General features: G+C 39.9%; 2 protein-coding genes across 12 annotated transcripts in view; one reads left to right on the top strand and one right to left on the bottom strand.

Annotated features, from left to right (window-relative positions):
• Positions 1-2,567, bottom strand: part of LOC121595628 — a 34,770-nt gene extending 32,203 nt beyond the window's left edge. The window contains exons 1-2 of one of the 11 annotated variants that reach the window (XM_041919721.1): positions 2,315-2,567; positions 1,003-1,396 (exon numbers count right to left, since the gene is read on the bottom strand). In XM_041919721.1, the coding sequence (XP_041775655.1) occupies positions 1,003-1,066 (64 nt within the window). In that variant the 5' untranslated portion in view covers positions 1,067-1,396; positions 2,315-2,567. The other 10 variants (XM_041919726.1, XM_041919730.1, XM_041919724.1 and 7 more) reach the window with 10 other exon arrangements.
• Positions 1-12,463, top strand: part of LOC121595626 — a 205,807-nt gene that overhangs the window by 117,165 nt on the left and 76,179 nt on the right. The window contains exons 7-8 of the mRNA XM_041919717.1: positions 10,557-10,621; positions 11,344-11,584. Coding sequence (XP_041775651.1) covers positions 10,557-10,621; positions 11,344-11,584 — 306 coding nt within the window. The remainder of the gene's footprint in view (positions 1-10,556; positions 10,622-11,343; positions 11,585-12,463) is intronic.

Below are 12,463 nucleotides of genomic sequence, written 5' to 3'. Positions count from 1 at the left end.
AGACATTTTCAGTCACGAATTTCTGACGTAATAGTTTATACATGTTGCAAACTAACAGTACTTTTTTGTAAACAATTTTTGTAGTTCAATGTTTGGTGGATTTTCTGCTCGTAAACGGGATTGAAAGTGGCCTTTGGCCGTTTCCCTCTTGTAAAATGTAATTTTATGAAACCTTTGGTGTATTGCAAATCATCGACATGATTTGCAAATATTTTCAATGGTGTTCACACTTTGTATATAGTGTTTGCAACAACACTATTAAAACCATGTTCCCCACTCTAAATACCATTAAGCTTTAGACATTTAATTCCAATTCAAGGGCTTTACGCAAGCATCAAGTGTTTTTTTAAATAGTTAATATATTACAAAATTTATCTTCTTGGAACCTGAGCACTGTTTGTATTCTTCTTCTTTTTATTCTTCTTCTTCTGCTTCTTGTTTGACTCATCTGCCGTTGTTGGTCTAAGTAGTGGGTTTGACTTTCAGTGACTTATGGATTACCTCATTGCGGGATAGTCTGTCCTACGTATGGGGGGCACGGTCCATCCGGGGTTTGAACCCATGATGGGCATGTTGCTAAGTCGCACAAGTCAACGACTGTACCACGAGACCGGCTCAGTTAATATTCAGTACAACTCACACTCTCGGAACTGTCTCTAGCCGGACGCTTTGATATTCCGCTAATGAAGACGTTTGTTAGATTGTGCTACGGCTCCATATTTTTTTTCTTGCTTGTTATTCCTTCAACATATATCCACCATAATCCGACCCATTCTCTCGGCGGAACAGGTTGCTATTCATTTTCGTTGAGTACATATTTAACAACGACAAAGGAAAACAGGAACCAGAAGCATGGTCCCTCTGCACTCCGTGCCGGGAAATGCGGGAGTTGGCTACCTGAACCGTACATTCTTAAGGGGGTTTCGGGCGGTTCTACTAACGTTGGAGCGTAGGAAGTGATTAGGGCGACCAGACGAATGTGCAATGGGCTTGCGTTCTTACCGTTAATTAACGTCCTTTCATAATTTGCCGTTGGAACACAAACAAGAAATACCACTCCAGGCATCCTTCAGGCTGCGGGGCATTCAAAACCCGCCGCGGCTACTGCTGCCACCACCAATAGGGGCCGGTTTTCCGCGTTTGCCTGCGAGATCAGAAACGGTAGCAGTAGTAGCAGCCGCAGCAGCAGCAGCAGATCGGTTGTGTGAAGCAGGTTAGGTTGTGTGATTATAATCCGCTCGCTTTCTGCATCAACGCACTACAGGCACTGTTTGCTGCTAGTACACGCGTACACTGGAACACATTCTTTTGCGACACACTCGCACACACACACACACACACTCCTAGTCACTAGCACGGGGGGGTAAGTTAGTTGCTAGCTGGTTATAAGAATCTACTACAGAAAAAAATCAACGAATTTCGACGTAATTTGCTCAAAATTCTTTGCCAGGTGTTTGCACCGGCAACCAGAGCCGGTTTGCTTGCACGAGCGGGCAGAATTACAAGAAACGATTTGTCAAGCAGCAAGGAAGAACAAGTGCACAAAAATATTTTCCAATTTTACTTCCACCAGCCAGCCAAAATTCGCATGAGATGTGTTAAAAGTTATTGAGCTTGTTTTTGCTACCGCCCTGAAGCAAACATTTCGCGCACGGAATTCTGCCAATCCCACCTTCCCCAAAAAAAAGGACAGCAAGCAACAATTAAATTATCTTTCGCACGGCAAACATCAAAGGAAACAATTAATTTTTGGCTGTCTTTCTGTCTCTTTTTCACACACACACGGGAGCCGTTTTCGAACGCAACAACGCGTGTGCAATCGTCATGCCAAAAACCCGCGCTAGCGGTGGCGGTGGCTGGGCTTGTCCGCCACTGGAAAGTGTTGTGTTGCGCGCTTATGAAAATTGCGTACGAGAGGGTTGAAAGTTTGGTGAAAAGTTGGCGTGTTGAAATCGGTGGTTGGTACAACGGTTAATTTTGCCAACCGAACAACACCAGGGGAACCCGGAACCAGCGGCGGGTGGGGTGTGATGTTTTTCATCCTTCTAGTTCCAACAAACTCTGCTGTTGCCTTTGCGCACATTCCGCACAACGATGAAGTTGTTTCACCATTCCACCATTTCCTCTTTCCTTGCGTTGGTGTAGGTGTAGGTACGCGTAAACTTCTCACCAAATGTTCGCCCCCTAAAACAATTTTCCCACATCTTTCCGAACACACCCTAATAACAGATCCAGCTGCTTGGAGCCTTTGTATGGGGGCCAGCGTTAAAGCGCTAAAGAGTGAGATGAGCCTGACGCGGGATCTGCCGCGAACCTTTGATCACACCTTAGCAGATGCTTTTCTACCGCTAGGATGCTTTTTTCGGGAACAAACAGACGTCGCAAGACGAAAATAGGACGAATTCGTGTTGCTACAGGGAATGATCCTGAATGGAGAAATATAAACCCGATAGCACTTCACTCGTTTTCGTTTTCGGAAGTTCACTTGTCACTCCACAGAACACACAAGTGGACTAACCAGTCGCTACGCTAAACTGGTCGAAAGTGTTGCACTTTACGGTCGCGTAAAAACGTCGACCGACTAATAAATCTGACGAGCCAGTTCCGGCTCAACCGCGTGCGTCAAACACTGAACATTGGCGGTAATTAGTGTTAGTATGTAAAGTGAAGAGTGCACTAGTTGCAACAGTTCACCTAGCTAGATAATAGAGAGTTACTAGTAAAACCTTTTTGTTGAGCCATTTTCGTTCACAAGAACCACATGAATGAAAAACGCCTAACAATTAAATACTACTCGCACACTTTGCCGATTTCTTACTACATAACATCCCGTTGGAATACAGCGAGCAACACATGTTTACATTATACCCTTCGAAGGAGGTTTGCTGTTCGTCGATAGGATTGTCCCAAACACCATTCCGGAAATGGGTGGAAAATAGGACACACAAATCAGACCCTTACCCGATGTATGATACAGGGGTCACGTATGCAGCATTAAACGCAGCCTAACTTAAGTTAGTCGGGCCCAACAAACTTTCCACCGCACTGATCCGATGAAGGCATTAAGAATGGGTTTTCCGAAATAGGGTTTTATCATTTCGAAGGCAATGTGCGTGGGACGGTTTTGATTGGTAAGGTAGTTAAATAAAGGAACCAACTCCCCTACTGTTTTTTTTTTTTTTTGCGCAGGCACAGGTAAAATTTAGGTCGTCGGAAGTGCTTTGGACAGTTCTATATGTGAATGGTTGTGAATTATTTACATTACAATAATTCATTTCGGGAATTGCTCCTTTTTACTCAAATGCTTTTTGCGATGCTTTATGAAAGAGTGCCAGTGTTTGCTGTTTGGTTAAGACTTCCAGTTGATAGCAATGGAATATAACTTTGAGGGGGGGTGGGGGGCTTTTTGTTTGAGAAAATAAGTCCACGATCTCATGTCTTTGTGATATGATGTAGCATAGATTCTCACATAGCTTAGCGATAGTATGATACCATATAGAAAAAAATGGGACAAAACTAGCGAATTAATTCAATGGTAATAGATTACATGCTTTTCGGATAACATTGAAGAACTGAACTTTTATCTGTTCTACTTTGTGATCCTCCTATTCTTGAGGTTTATTAGTAATTACTTACACTGATACAGGCCTACAGCTCTTGTTAACGGGCTACCTTGACTGAATCCAAAATCAAGCATAATTTTAAAAAGTGCAACAACAAACGATTTCTCAAGATTTTTCAACGCAACGTACCTCATGCCGGTTAAAAGAAATGCTTTTTTTCGTTGTTGATTATGACGCTTGTTCGTCCGAAACACAAGTCTCAAACATACAACCGCATGCGTCTCCCGTCGTCATTTGTCAGCGAGTTAGAGTATATGTGTGTATGTGTGTACGATGGTTTTGCTTGTTTGTTGTGGACCACAACCCGCTAATTGAAGTATTTGTCGTGTGAAAAGGGCCAACCGGCAAACACCAACGAGCACTGCCGGGCGGACCTGGTGCCGGCCTGTCCCTTGATTTCTACTTAATGAGAGCAACCGCCTGGCGGGTTCATGGAGTTCTCAGCAGCCCAGCTCCAGACACTCCCGTAAAGTATGGTGGGTTTTTTTTTTTTTGCAAGCACTGGCCATGTTCTGAGCCTTTGCTGAGTTATTTCACTCGTTGGCGTTTCGTGTACACCTTTTGTGTCAAACACCGGTGGTGCGCTCTGTATAGCAAATGAAAAATAGCAGAAAGAAAACACTGAACCACCTCGTTGCTACACACAGCCGCTGCCACGAGACGAGTGTACCGAGCACTGATGCTGGCGTTTTGCATTTGATAATTAAACGAATATGCTAATTAATTTTCTAGATCACGTCAAAACCAAGCCCCATATCGCACGGTGGCCCCTTACCAAAGTGAATGAGCCCCCGTTCGGCGGCACACATGAAAGCGATCGAGATCTCCGCACGGGATACAAACGAGCTGTACCCGTGTGTGGTGTGCTACTCGGTAGCTCCATCGGTCGTCCAGTGAGGCCTCATTAGGCACTGTTTTTGTATGTACGTTGTGATACTGTGGCATATTGTTGCGTGTCATATACGTCGGAGGTGATACCCGCAACATGACGTTGTTTAAAATCGCACAGTCGCATTAAACAAGCTGCACTGTGGTTGATTAATGTAGAGGTGTAGTGCGAAAAGTGTTTTCGTTGAATGATTGGAATTATGAATGGTGAATGGTTGATGAATGGTTGAATCCCAATTCAATTCAATAAGTCAATAGGCACTTCACGGTATGGAGAAAATAATCCCATAACATCCATGTCTTGTAATTTTAACATGACCGCTGATTTATTCGTTCTCGATATACCTCAGACCACATTCTGGGTACGTCTACGTCTAGCTCGATTAAGGAATAAGTAAACTTGTTAATTGTTATTTATTGTGAAAAACTGACTATGTAAATGTAATTATGACCCGTTTAAACTAAATGAGTTCGATGGGGTTACTTTATCAAATAAACATATCAAATAAACAAACAGTCCATTTAGTCGGCTTTTGATGATCAGAAGATCTGATTTGAATTCGCTTTCGGGAAATGGAATGATTGTTTACTGCTGTTTGCATTTATGTAGATACTATGATCTAGCTGCATCATATAACCCTCACAGTTTTATATTGGATCCTTATTGTATGCTTATATTATATTATTATATTTATTTTCATTGTTTACTATGTTTAATAACAATATAATGGAGCTCTGATTGATATTAGACCTTTGTGCTTTTTACACAATATCTCACTACAGTCAGTCCAAAAAGTATTCGTCTAGCTGAATATTTTGCAGAAAAAAGCGAATTATGGCCGCAATAGGCATGGGGTGGTAAAAGTAGTCATGAGGTTTGATAAAGGGACCATCAATACACACGTTTTGCTAAAAAATAAGCATTTAAATAGTGCAATAGCAACCAAAATACATAAAAAACTAAAAAAAGTCGTTTGATGGGCGCGCAAAAAGTATTCGTCCATCAGACTTTTGGCATAATATGCGTAAGAAAACAAAGGTTATGGAATCAAAAAATGTCCTGATCGTGTTTCTTATTGCATTTATGACTATTGGTGACTACTTGCACAACGCAAGAACTCATTTGAACCTTTAAAAAGGCGTATTTTTGATCCACTTATCCTACAAGACTTGTTCCAATTATTCTCTGGTAGAAATATTGCATTTCCGGACTACGTGGCCAAGTTCCATTGAAAAAATGGCAACTGATATCATATTGAGAGTCTATTAAATCATTTTCATCAGTTTGGTTTCAGCTGGTTTGACGTTTTGGGCAAATGACAATGCCCTGTATGTTCTCCAGTTCGACTGTTCTTGAAAGATGTGATACATTTTAAGTAAAATTTCTGAGAACTGGGACTCAAAGTACTTAAAAACTGCATTAATATGTTTCCCCATCTCGTCTCCAATCATTTTGAATCATTTTTCTAGCTCACCTTTCCTCACTGAGCCCTAGTATCATGACTCCATGATGCTACCGTTACACGAAATTTTGATGTTGCATCTTAGTAGACTGTTTTCGCTATGGTAGACGTCGGCCGTATGACCTTGGCGATTTAAACATGTTTTAAAATGTTAGTAGAGTCTAATTTGAAATAAATTCCTGCATTATTTGATGCACCGTAACGGATTTGGCCACTTTCTGTGTATGGTGTTATTCAAACAAAACATGTTTGTAACAACTCACTCATTCAAGCTATTACATGACCAGCTACGATGAAATGCAGCATGACCCATCAACCAAATGTGACCCATCTCTTTTCCTGATCTTATTGGCCAACACAAAATGCATTGATTCCTTGGTAAAATTTTATTTTTTGGACATTAAACCGCTTCTTTCGTTAGATTAACCGTCAAGAATGGCTGCTTACATGGCAGTTTGTAACACAATTAGTGTCAGAAAAATGGCCAAACTCTGATCAAATGAAGGAACGAGGTCTCCCACACCTTTTGTAACCTTCAAAAATGAGAAGGATAGGTTATGCATAAGTTAAATATACGATTTTCGCCATCATGCTCCAATCATTTAACTCCCCCGCTTTTAGTGCCTCTCTGACCGCTTGAAGTCCAATTGAAACAACAGAAATGCATTAATTTAGAAGGAAGTCACCAGCAGATTGATAATAATAAATTTAATTCACGTCTACGTAGTGTTTGTCCAGCGTAAATAATTAAAAAGCTAGATGGACGAATACTTTTTGCGCGCCCATCAAACGACTTTTTTTAGTTTTTTATGTATTTTGGTTGCTATTGCACTATTTAAATGCTTATTTTTTAGCAAAACATGTGTATTGATGGTCCCATTATCAAACCTCATCATTACTTTTATCGCTCCATACGTATTGCGGCCATAATTCGCCTTTTTCTGTAAAATATTCAGCTAGACGAATACTTTTTGGACTGACTGTATATATAAAATCGTAAATCGCCACAATGACGTGAGAGTAAACATTAAGCGAGAGAGAGAAGCAAAGCGGTGAAAGCAGAGCTCTCTTAGCAACGCGTGTTGCTGCGAAAGGACTTGCTACATGCACCATTGCTAGCCCGCGGGTAATGAGGGCAATGGTTACTTAGATTTTTTATTTACACAAACCGATTTGAAATCACATGGTATTGGATATATATATTTTTTTATTAACTGAAGATGCAAATTAGCAAACTGATGATGATGTGTCGTACCTCATACCTCATGTAAATCAAGATATTCAAGACAATATCATGTTTGGAAACCATGCAAATTAAATTTATTGTGAAATGGTTGATATTCCAATTAAATCAATCATTCATTAAGCCAGTATAGTTGGCTTTATGCACCTTAAGCACCTCGAGTACTACATACACCGTCGTGATCGGCAGGTAAGTGTGGTACATAATATCCTGTAAAACGGATTACTATACCCAGGACGTCGAACATGTACACTCCCTCATAACTTTTTCTATTTGGCGTAACGTCCTACGCGGACATGCCGGCCTATACAGGCTTTCGAGACATAATTCATTACCACGTAGCCGGATATTCAATCTTTGCTATGGACCGTCCGCTATTCTGGGCTTGAACCCATGACAGGCATGTTATTGAGTCGTTCGAGTTGACGATCATGTACCACAGGACCGCCCCAAATCTACTACTCCCTCAAATCTACTACTCCGCAATATTGGCTGAGTTTGGACAAGGAAAACGCATGACAATAAGAGGCGGATGTAGTCGAGAGACCCTAAGCGGCCATATGCTAAAAAGCCTTGCTGAAATTCCGAGCGAGAAAGTGGCGGATGTTGATGGCTTGAAAGTAAAAATTGAATTTGTAACGAATTGCTCGCGTGCGGGAAGAACTACTCTACTACTTTGTGATGCTATCACCGTACTATGGTGTTGATTAAGAACAACCACGTTATAATTAAGGACACGTCAAATTAGAAGCAAAATCGGAAAGATGTGGGCGACAAGAGTGAATAAAATAGTTTGCAAGTAAACGCGAATTTAGTTAATTGATCTGGGAAGGCTAGGAAGGACAGTGTTGAACCATTTTTTTCAATAACATTATAGATCGGAATATAAGAACTACACATTTGGAATGGTAATATGAGGGTATATGTTCACTGTTGATATTTGATACTTGGCGCAACAATAACAATTGTCTCATACATAAATACCAAATCCATTTAATACTTCAAAACCAGTTTCAGGATAATACAATAAAATTTTGATGGCGGTTTTGGAAATGACCCGCATAAAATTAAAGACCGAGAAAATTTACATTGAAATTTTTCTAAGCATCTATTACTTATTACTCTATTACTAAGATGGATTGAAGCAGAAGTGAGCATTTCAAAAATTGTATGTTTTTAAGTACGCAGTTGGGATTGGATCTAAACATGTTGTATATATATTAGCGGCACCCTAATTTTTTAATTTACTGCACATCAATACGTTATTCAATGGACACGTTTTAGAGGTTACTACTTAGCTATGCTTTCCAAAAATCACGCCGATAACTAAAAAATAATAATCAAAAATTATACATTTGTGTCAACAGAGGCTGGAACGCATCAGTTCGATTGAAAATAAGTAGGAATGCAGGTGCTGAACCTTCTGTTTTTTTCAAAATGGCCACAAAACTCGCCAATCATGATTATCATTGTTATTACTTATACGTGTTAGTAAATGGTACTTTACGTGCGTAACAAATAATCTTATTTTTGAAGACCGGTTTTATAAAATACAAAATTGCGTGACTTGGTTTTTTATGGTTATTTAATATTTAAGATTTACATCAGTACGGCTCAAAAGTAGCCTCATCGATTTTTAACGGTTCTGCAATGTACAGTTAGAACTGTTCAGGAAGTTAAAAGGTTAATACAAATAAGAACAAATAAGAACAAATAGGTGTTTGAGTTATGGTTGTTGCCACTGAACGTGTAGAGTTTGAAAATAATTCGAAATTTGAGGACATCCGGTAGATTTTACCGGGCCTTAACTAGTACTGGATAAATTTAACAGTTTACACGTCATGATAGGATCATGTTTTAGCCATCGCATTAGAGTGGAGTTCTTCTGCAGGGAAAAGTTTTTTTGAAAAAAAAACCCTGGTCACATTAAGGACTTATAGTCTAAGAAAAAATAATAACGAAAGAGAATCCAGCCTCAACCTTATCTACATTAATCTTTCCTCTATTACTTAAATTTATAATCTAGTCTATTTACATTCATATAACCTATTTACTAATCGCCATCTGGCTCTGGCTGGATATGCAATTTGTTTTACACTTTTCTAATAGCAGATCAGCATATTGTATTATTTTTATCATATTTGTTCTTAGTCATATGCCAAAATGGTAAATTAAGGATTCGTTTACGATATTTGTTTTGGAACACTTGGATTTTCTTGATGTGTGTAGAGCATATAATAATATAGACCGTAAGATTTTTTTTGTTAAGCAAAGGCTTATTTTTTAAGTTTGATTTAGATTTCCTGCTAGTAAAGCTATATAGAGATAATGAGGTTTTTGTTGCAGAGAGTATTCTATTTTCAATATTTTTTTTGTTTTTTTTTGTTTTTTTTTTATGTTAACCTTTTGTCGAGTGTAACCCCCAAAAATTTGATTTCATTTTTCCATTCCACTTCATTATTATGAATGTTAAATTTTCTATCTGACAATTTTCTTCTACTTGTGCAACGCGAGAAAAAAATAGCTTCAGTTTTAGATTCATTTACTTTTCAGCTTCCATGTTTTGCAGTATCTTGCATACTCATTTAGTCCTTTGTTTGGGATATTTATAATTCTTCTTGGACATTTGGCAAAGGAACTAATCGCAAAGTCATCGGCAAAAGAGTATTGTTTGACATTTTTCATTTTTGGAACATCGCATGTGTAAATATTAAACAAAATCGGTGAAAGTACGCTTCCTTGAGGAAGGTGTGGAGGTAAAATTATTTATGTGAACCGAGCCTGTTCGCGTTTTGAGAAATGATGTGATAAGTCGAATCATATTTGGAGGAAATTTTATGCTAAGTTTTAATTACTCTCATGAATAAACATATAACTCATGCAGATCATTATCTCAAAAAATACTCCAAATATGTTTATACACAAAAGCAATACTCAAAGTATAAATGAGACTTTAAAGGAACCGAGGAAAGTATTTGCTTATCGAGGAAAGTACTTGCTTATTGAGGAAAGTACTTGCTTATTTTAAAACTAAAAATAGTATGTGTCATTTGCTTGGTGCTTTGGTTTTTCGCCATCTAAATAATATAACAATATGATATAATCGATAAAACCGATAACGTTTTAATTCATCTCTGCTTGTAGGATATTCAAATAATGCAATTAAAAAAGATGTTAAAAAAAGATATTCATCTTCATCTCTTCCATTCTTTGACTTAATGCCAGTTTTATAAACGATAAATCCATTTTAAATATGACAAATTTAAGTTTTATAATTCATTCCCAGAATCAATGCATTATAATTTATTAATCCTATTTTTCTGTTTCTCTTTATTGCAGATCAACCGGTTTTTAAGGAATTTTAATCTATCCAAAATCAATGATCTGGAAGTTTTTGCTACGAAGTAAGTAGACTGATACAATTTTTTTGTGTCACCGCCCTCCGTCTGCTTGTTGAAAGGTCATTTCACCAAACCATTACGTTATCAATTCCCATGACCATTTCATTAAATTCAATGTACCTTTTGTCCCGCCAACGACACACCTCCAGCGAGCCTCCGCAAAAGACTTTAATGTTTACATTGCAAAGTGTACCTGAAACACCTTGCCTAATTACTTCAATCCAACGATAATTACACACGTAACTAAATCTAAAATCCCTCCCGGTCCTTAAATTAGCACACGCTGCTCTACCTTCCCAAACAGCAGCGTGGTACCGGGCGGGACACGACCTTTCCGTTAATCTCATTGCCATTCGTGCCTGTGCTTCGTGGAACATCCCTAAAGAAGTCATCATATCTCAGTACCGTTTGATCCTCTTGACCCGCGCAACGATGCTCGATACCAACCAACACATACACATACACACACATACACGTGCACGTTCATACATTTAGTCCTAGTCAGCGCTTATAGCTAATTACTATGCCAGCCCCTCGGCGGCGGCACCGTCCGATTACAAGCATACCGACAACGGTCAATCACCTGGGCGTCTGGGTGGGTGATGTTTTCATTGCCGGTATTTTCTTTGCACATTTTTTTTAAAAACACACCCCCAACCCCTGGCACGGGTATGAGATTCTTGCTTTGCCGGTTCACTCATCGACCTTTACCGTTTAATCCACAGGACAAACGCGATCCCTACCGGAGCTAGTAGCGGTGGAACATCGGGCACGAAAGCTGCCGCACCGGCAACAACTGGAGCCGGAGTCGGTGAGGTGATGTTTCAATTTTTTGGCCCCAAAATCGACTCGAGCCGGGTGCGAGAAGCGATGGAAAAGATGACGGAGCGGGGCCGCATCGGGAACGTGAGTCTCGTCCCGGGGACGAAGCTTTCCTTTCGCCAGGACGTTGGTCTAATGCTGCAGGTAGGTTACGTAGTTCTCGTTCGCCCGACGATACATACCCTGCTCACAAACGCGCACGAACGGTACACAGGACGGGATCGCACTGGTTACTTTATGTTTTGGTGGCCATCGAATACCATAGGTCGTTAATGGAGCATTTTGTGTATGGTAGTGTTTTTCCGTAGAACATGTTTTTCGCCGCTCCACCGGCTAAAGCGTCAATGTAGGTTCTTTTCCGCGAAGGTTCCCAGAAGCTCCCATTTGCACCGGAAACTTATTTCCGGCTGCTGCTGTAACATCGCTCCTCAGAAAGAGCATCCTCATTGACGGGATGGATAGACTGTGGCAGCCATCCTTCCACGAAACAAGCTGCTCGCAGATCGGGGCAGCTTATGACCAGCGAACCGGACAAGCCGACTGGCTCTTCCGGTTTTTTTCCTACCGGTCCACAACGTTGTTTTAGTTTTCCAACGATGCTCGCGAACATTGCGTTAATTTCCCGATAATTAATCCGCTGTGTTGGTGGGTAGTTTAATGTATCGGAATTACACGTTCCTTCCTGCTTCTTTAAAGCATAACCAGCTATTAAACTCTTTGCGGTCATATGCTTCAATTCAACATGTTAATCATCACTCGAAATCAAAAATGTTCCCCATCCTCATTTTATCCTCAATAATGTTGCATCAAATCTTCAATCCTTCTTTATGAATCTCTCTATATAATGTCCGAATTGACACTGGCAGCAAGATTGATGATGGTGTCCAATTTATTTACCTGTCAGCATCCAGCACGTAACCGGAGGATAATCGATAACGATGGTCCTTATTCCACCTATCCCTCTAAAGTATCCAATTTAGGAGCGTCCTCTCCTGGTTTGAGTCCATTTATGCACAGATTTGA

This window comes from Anopheles merus, chromosome 3R (assembly GCF_017562075.2).
Source record: "Anopheles merus strain MAF chromosome 3R, AmerM5.1, whole genome shotgun sequence".
In the NCBI taxonomy this organism is placed as follows: domain Eukaryota; kingdom Metazoa; phylum Arthropoda; class Insecta; order Diptera; family Culicidae; genus Anopheles; species Anopheles merus.
This window is presented reverse-complemented; position numbering and strand designations above follow the sequence as displayed.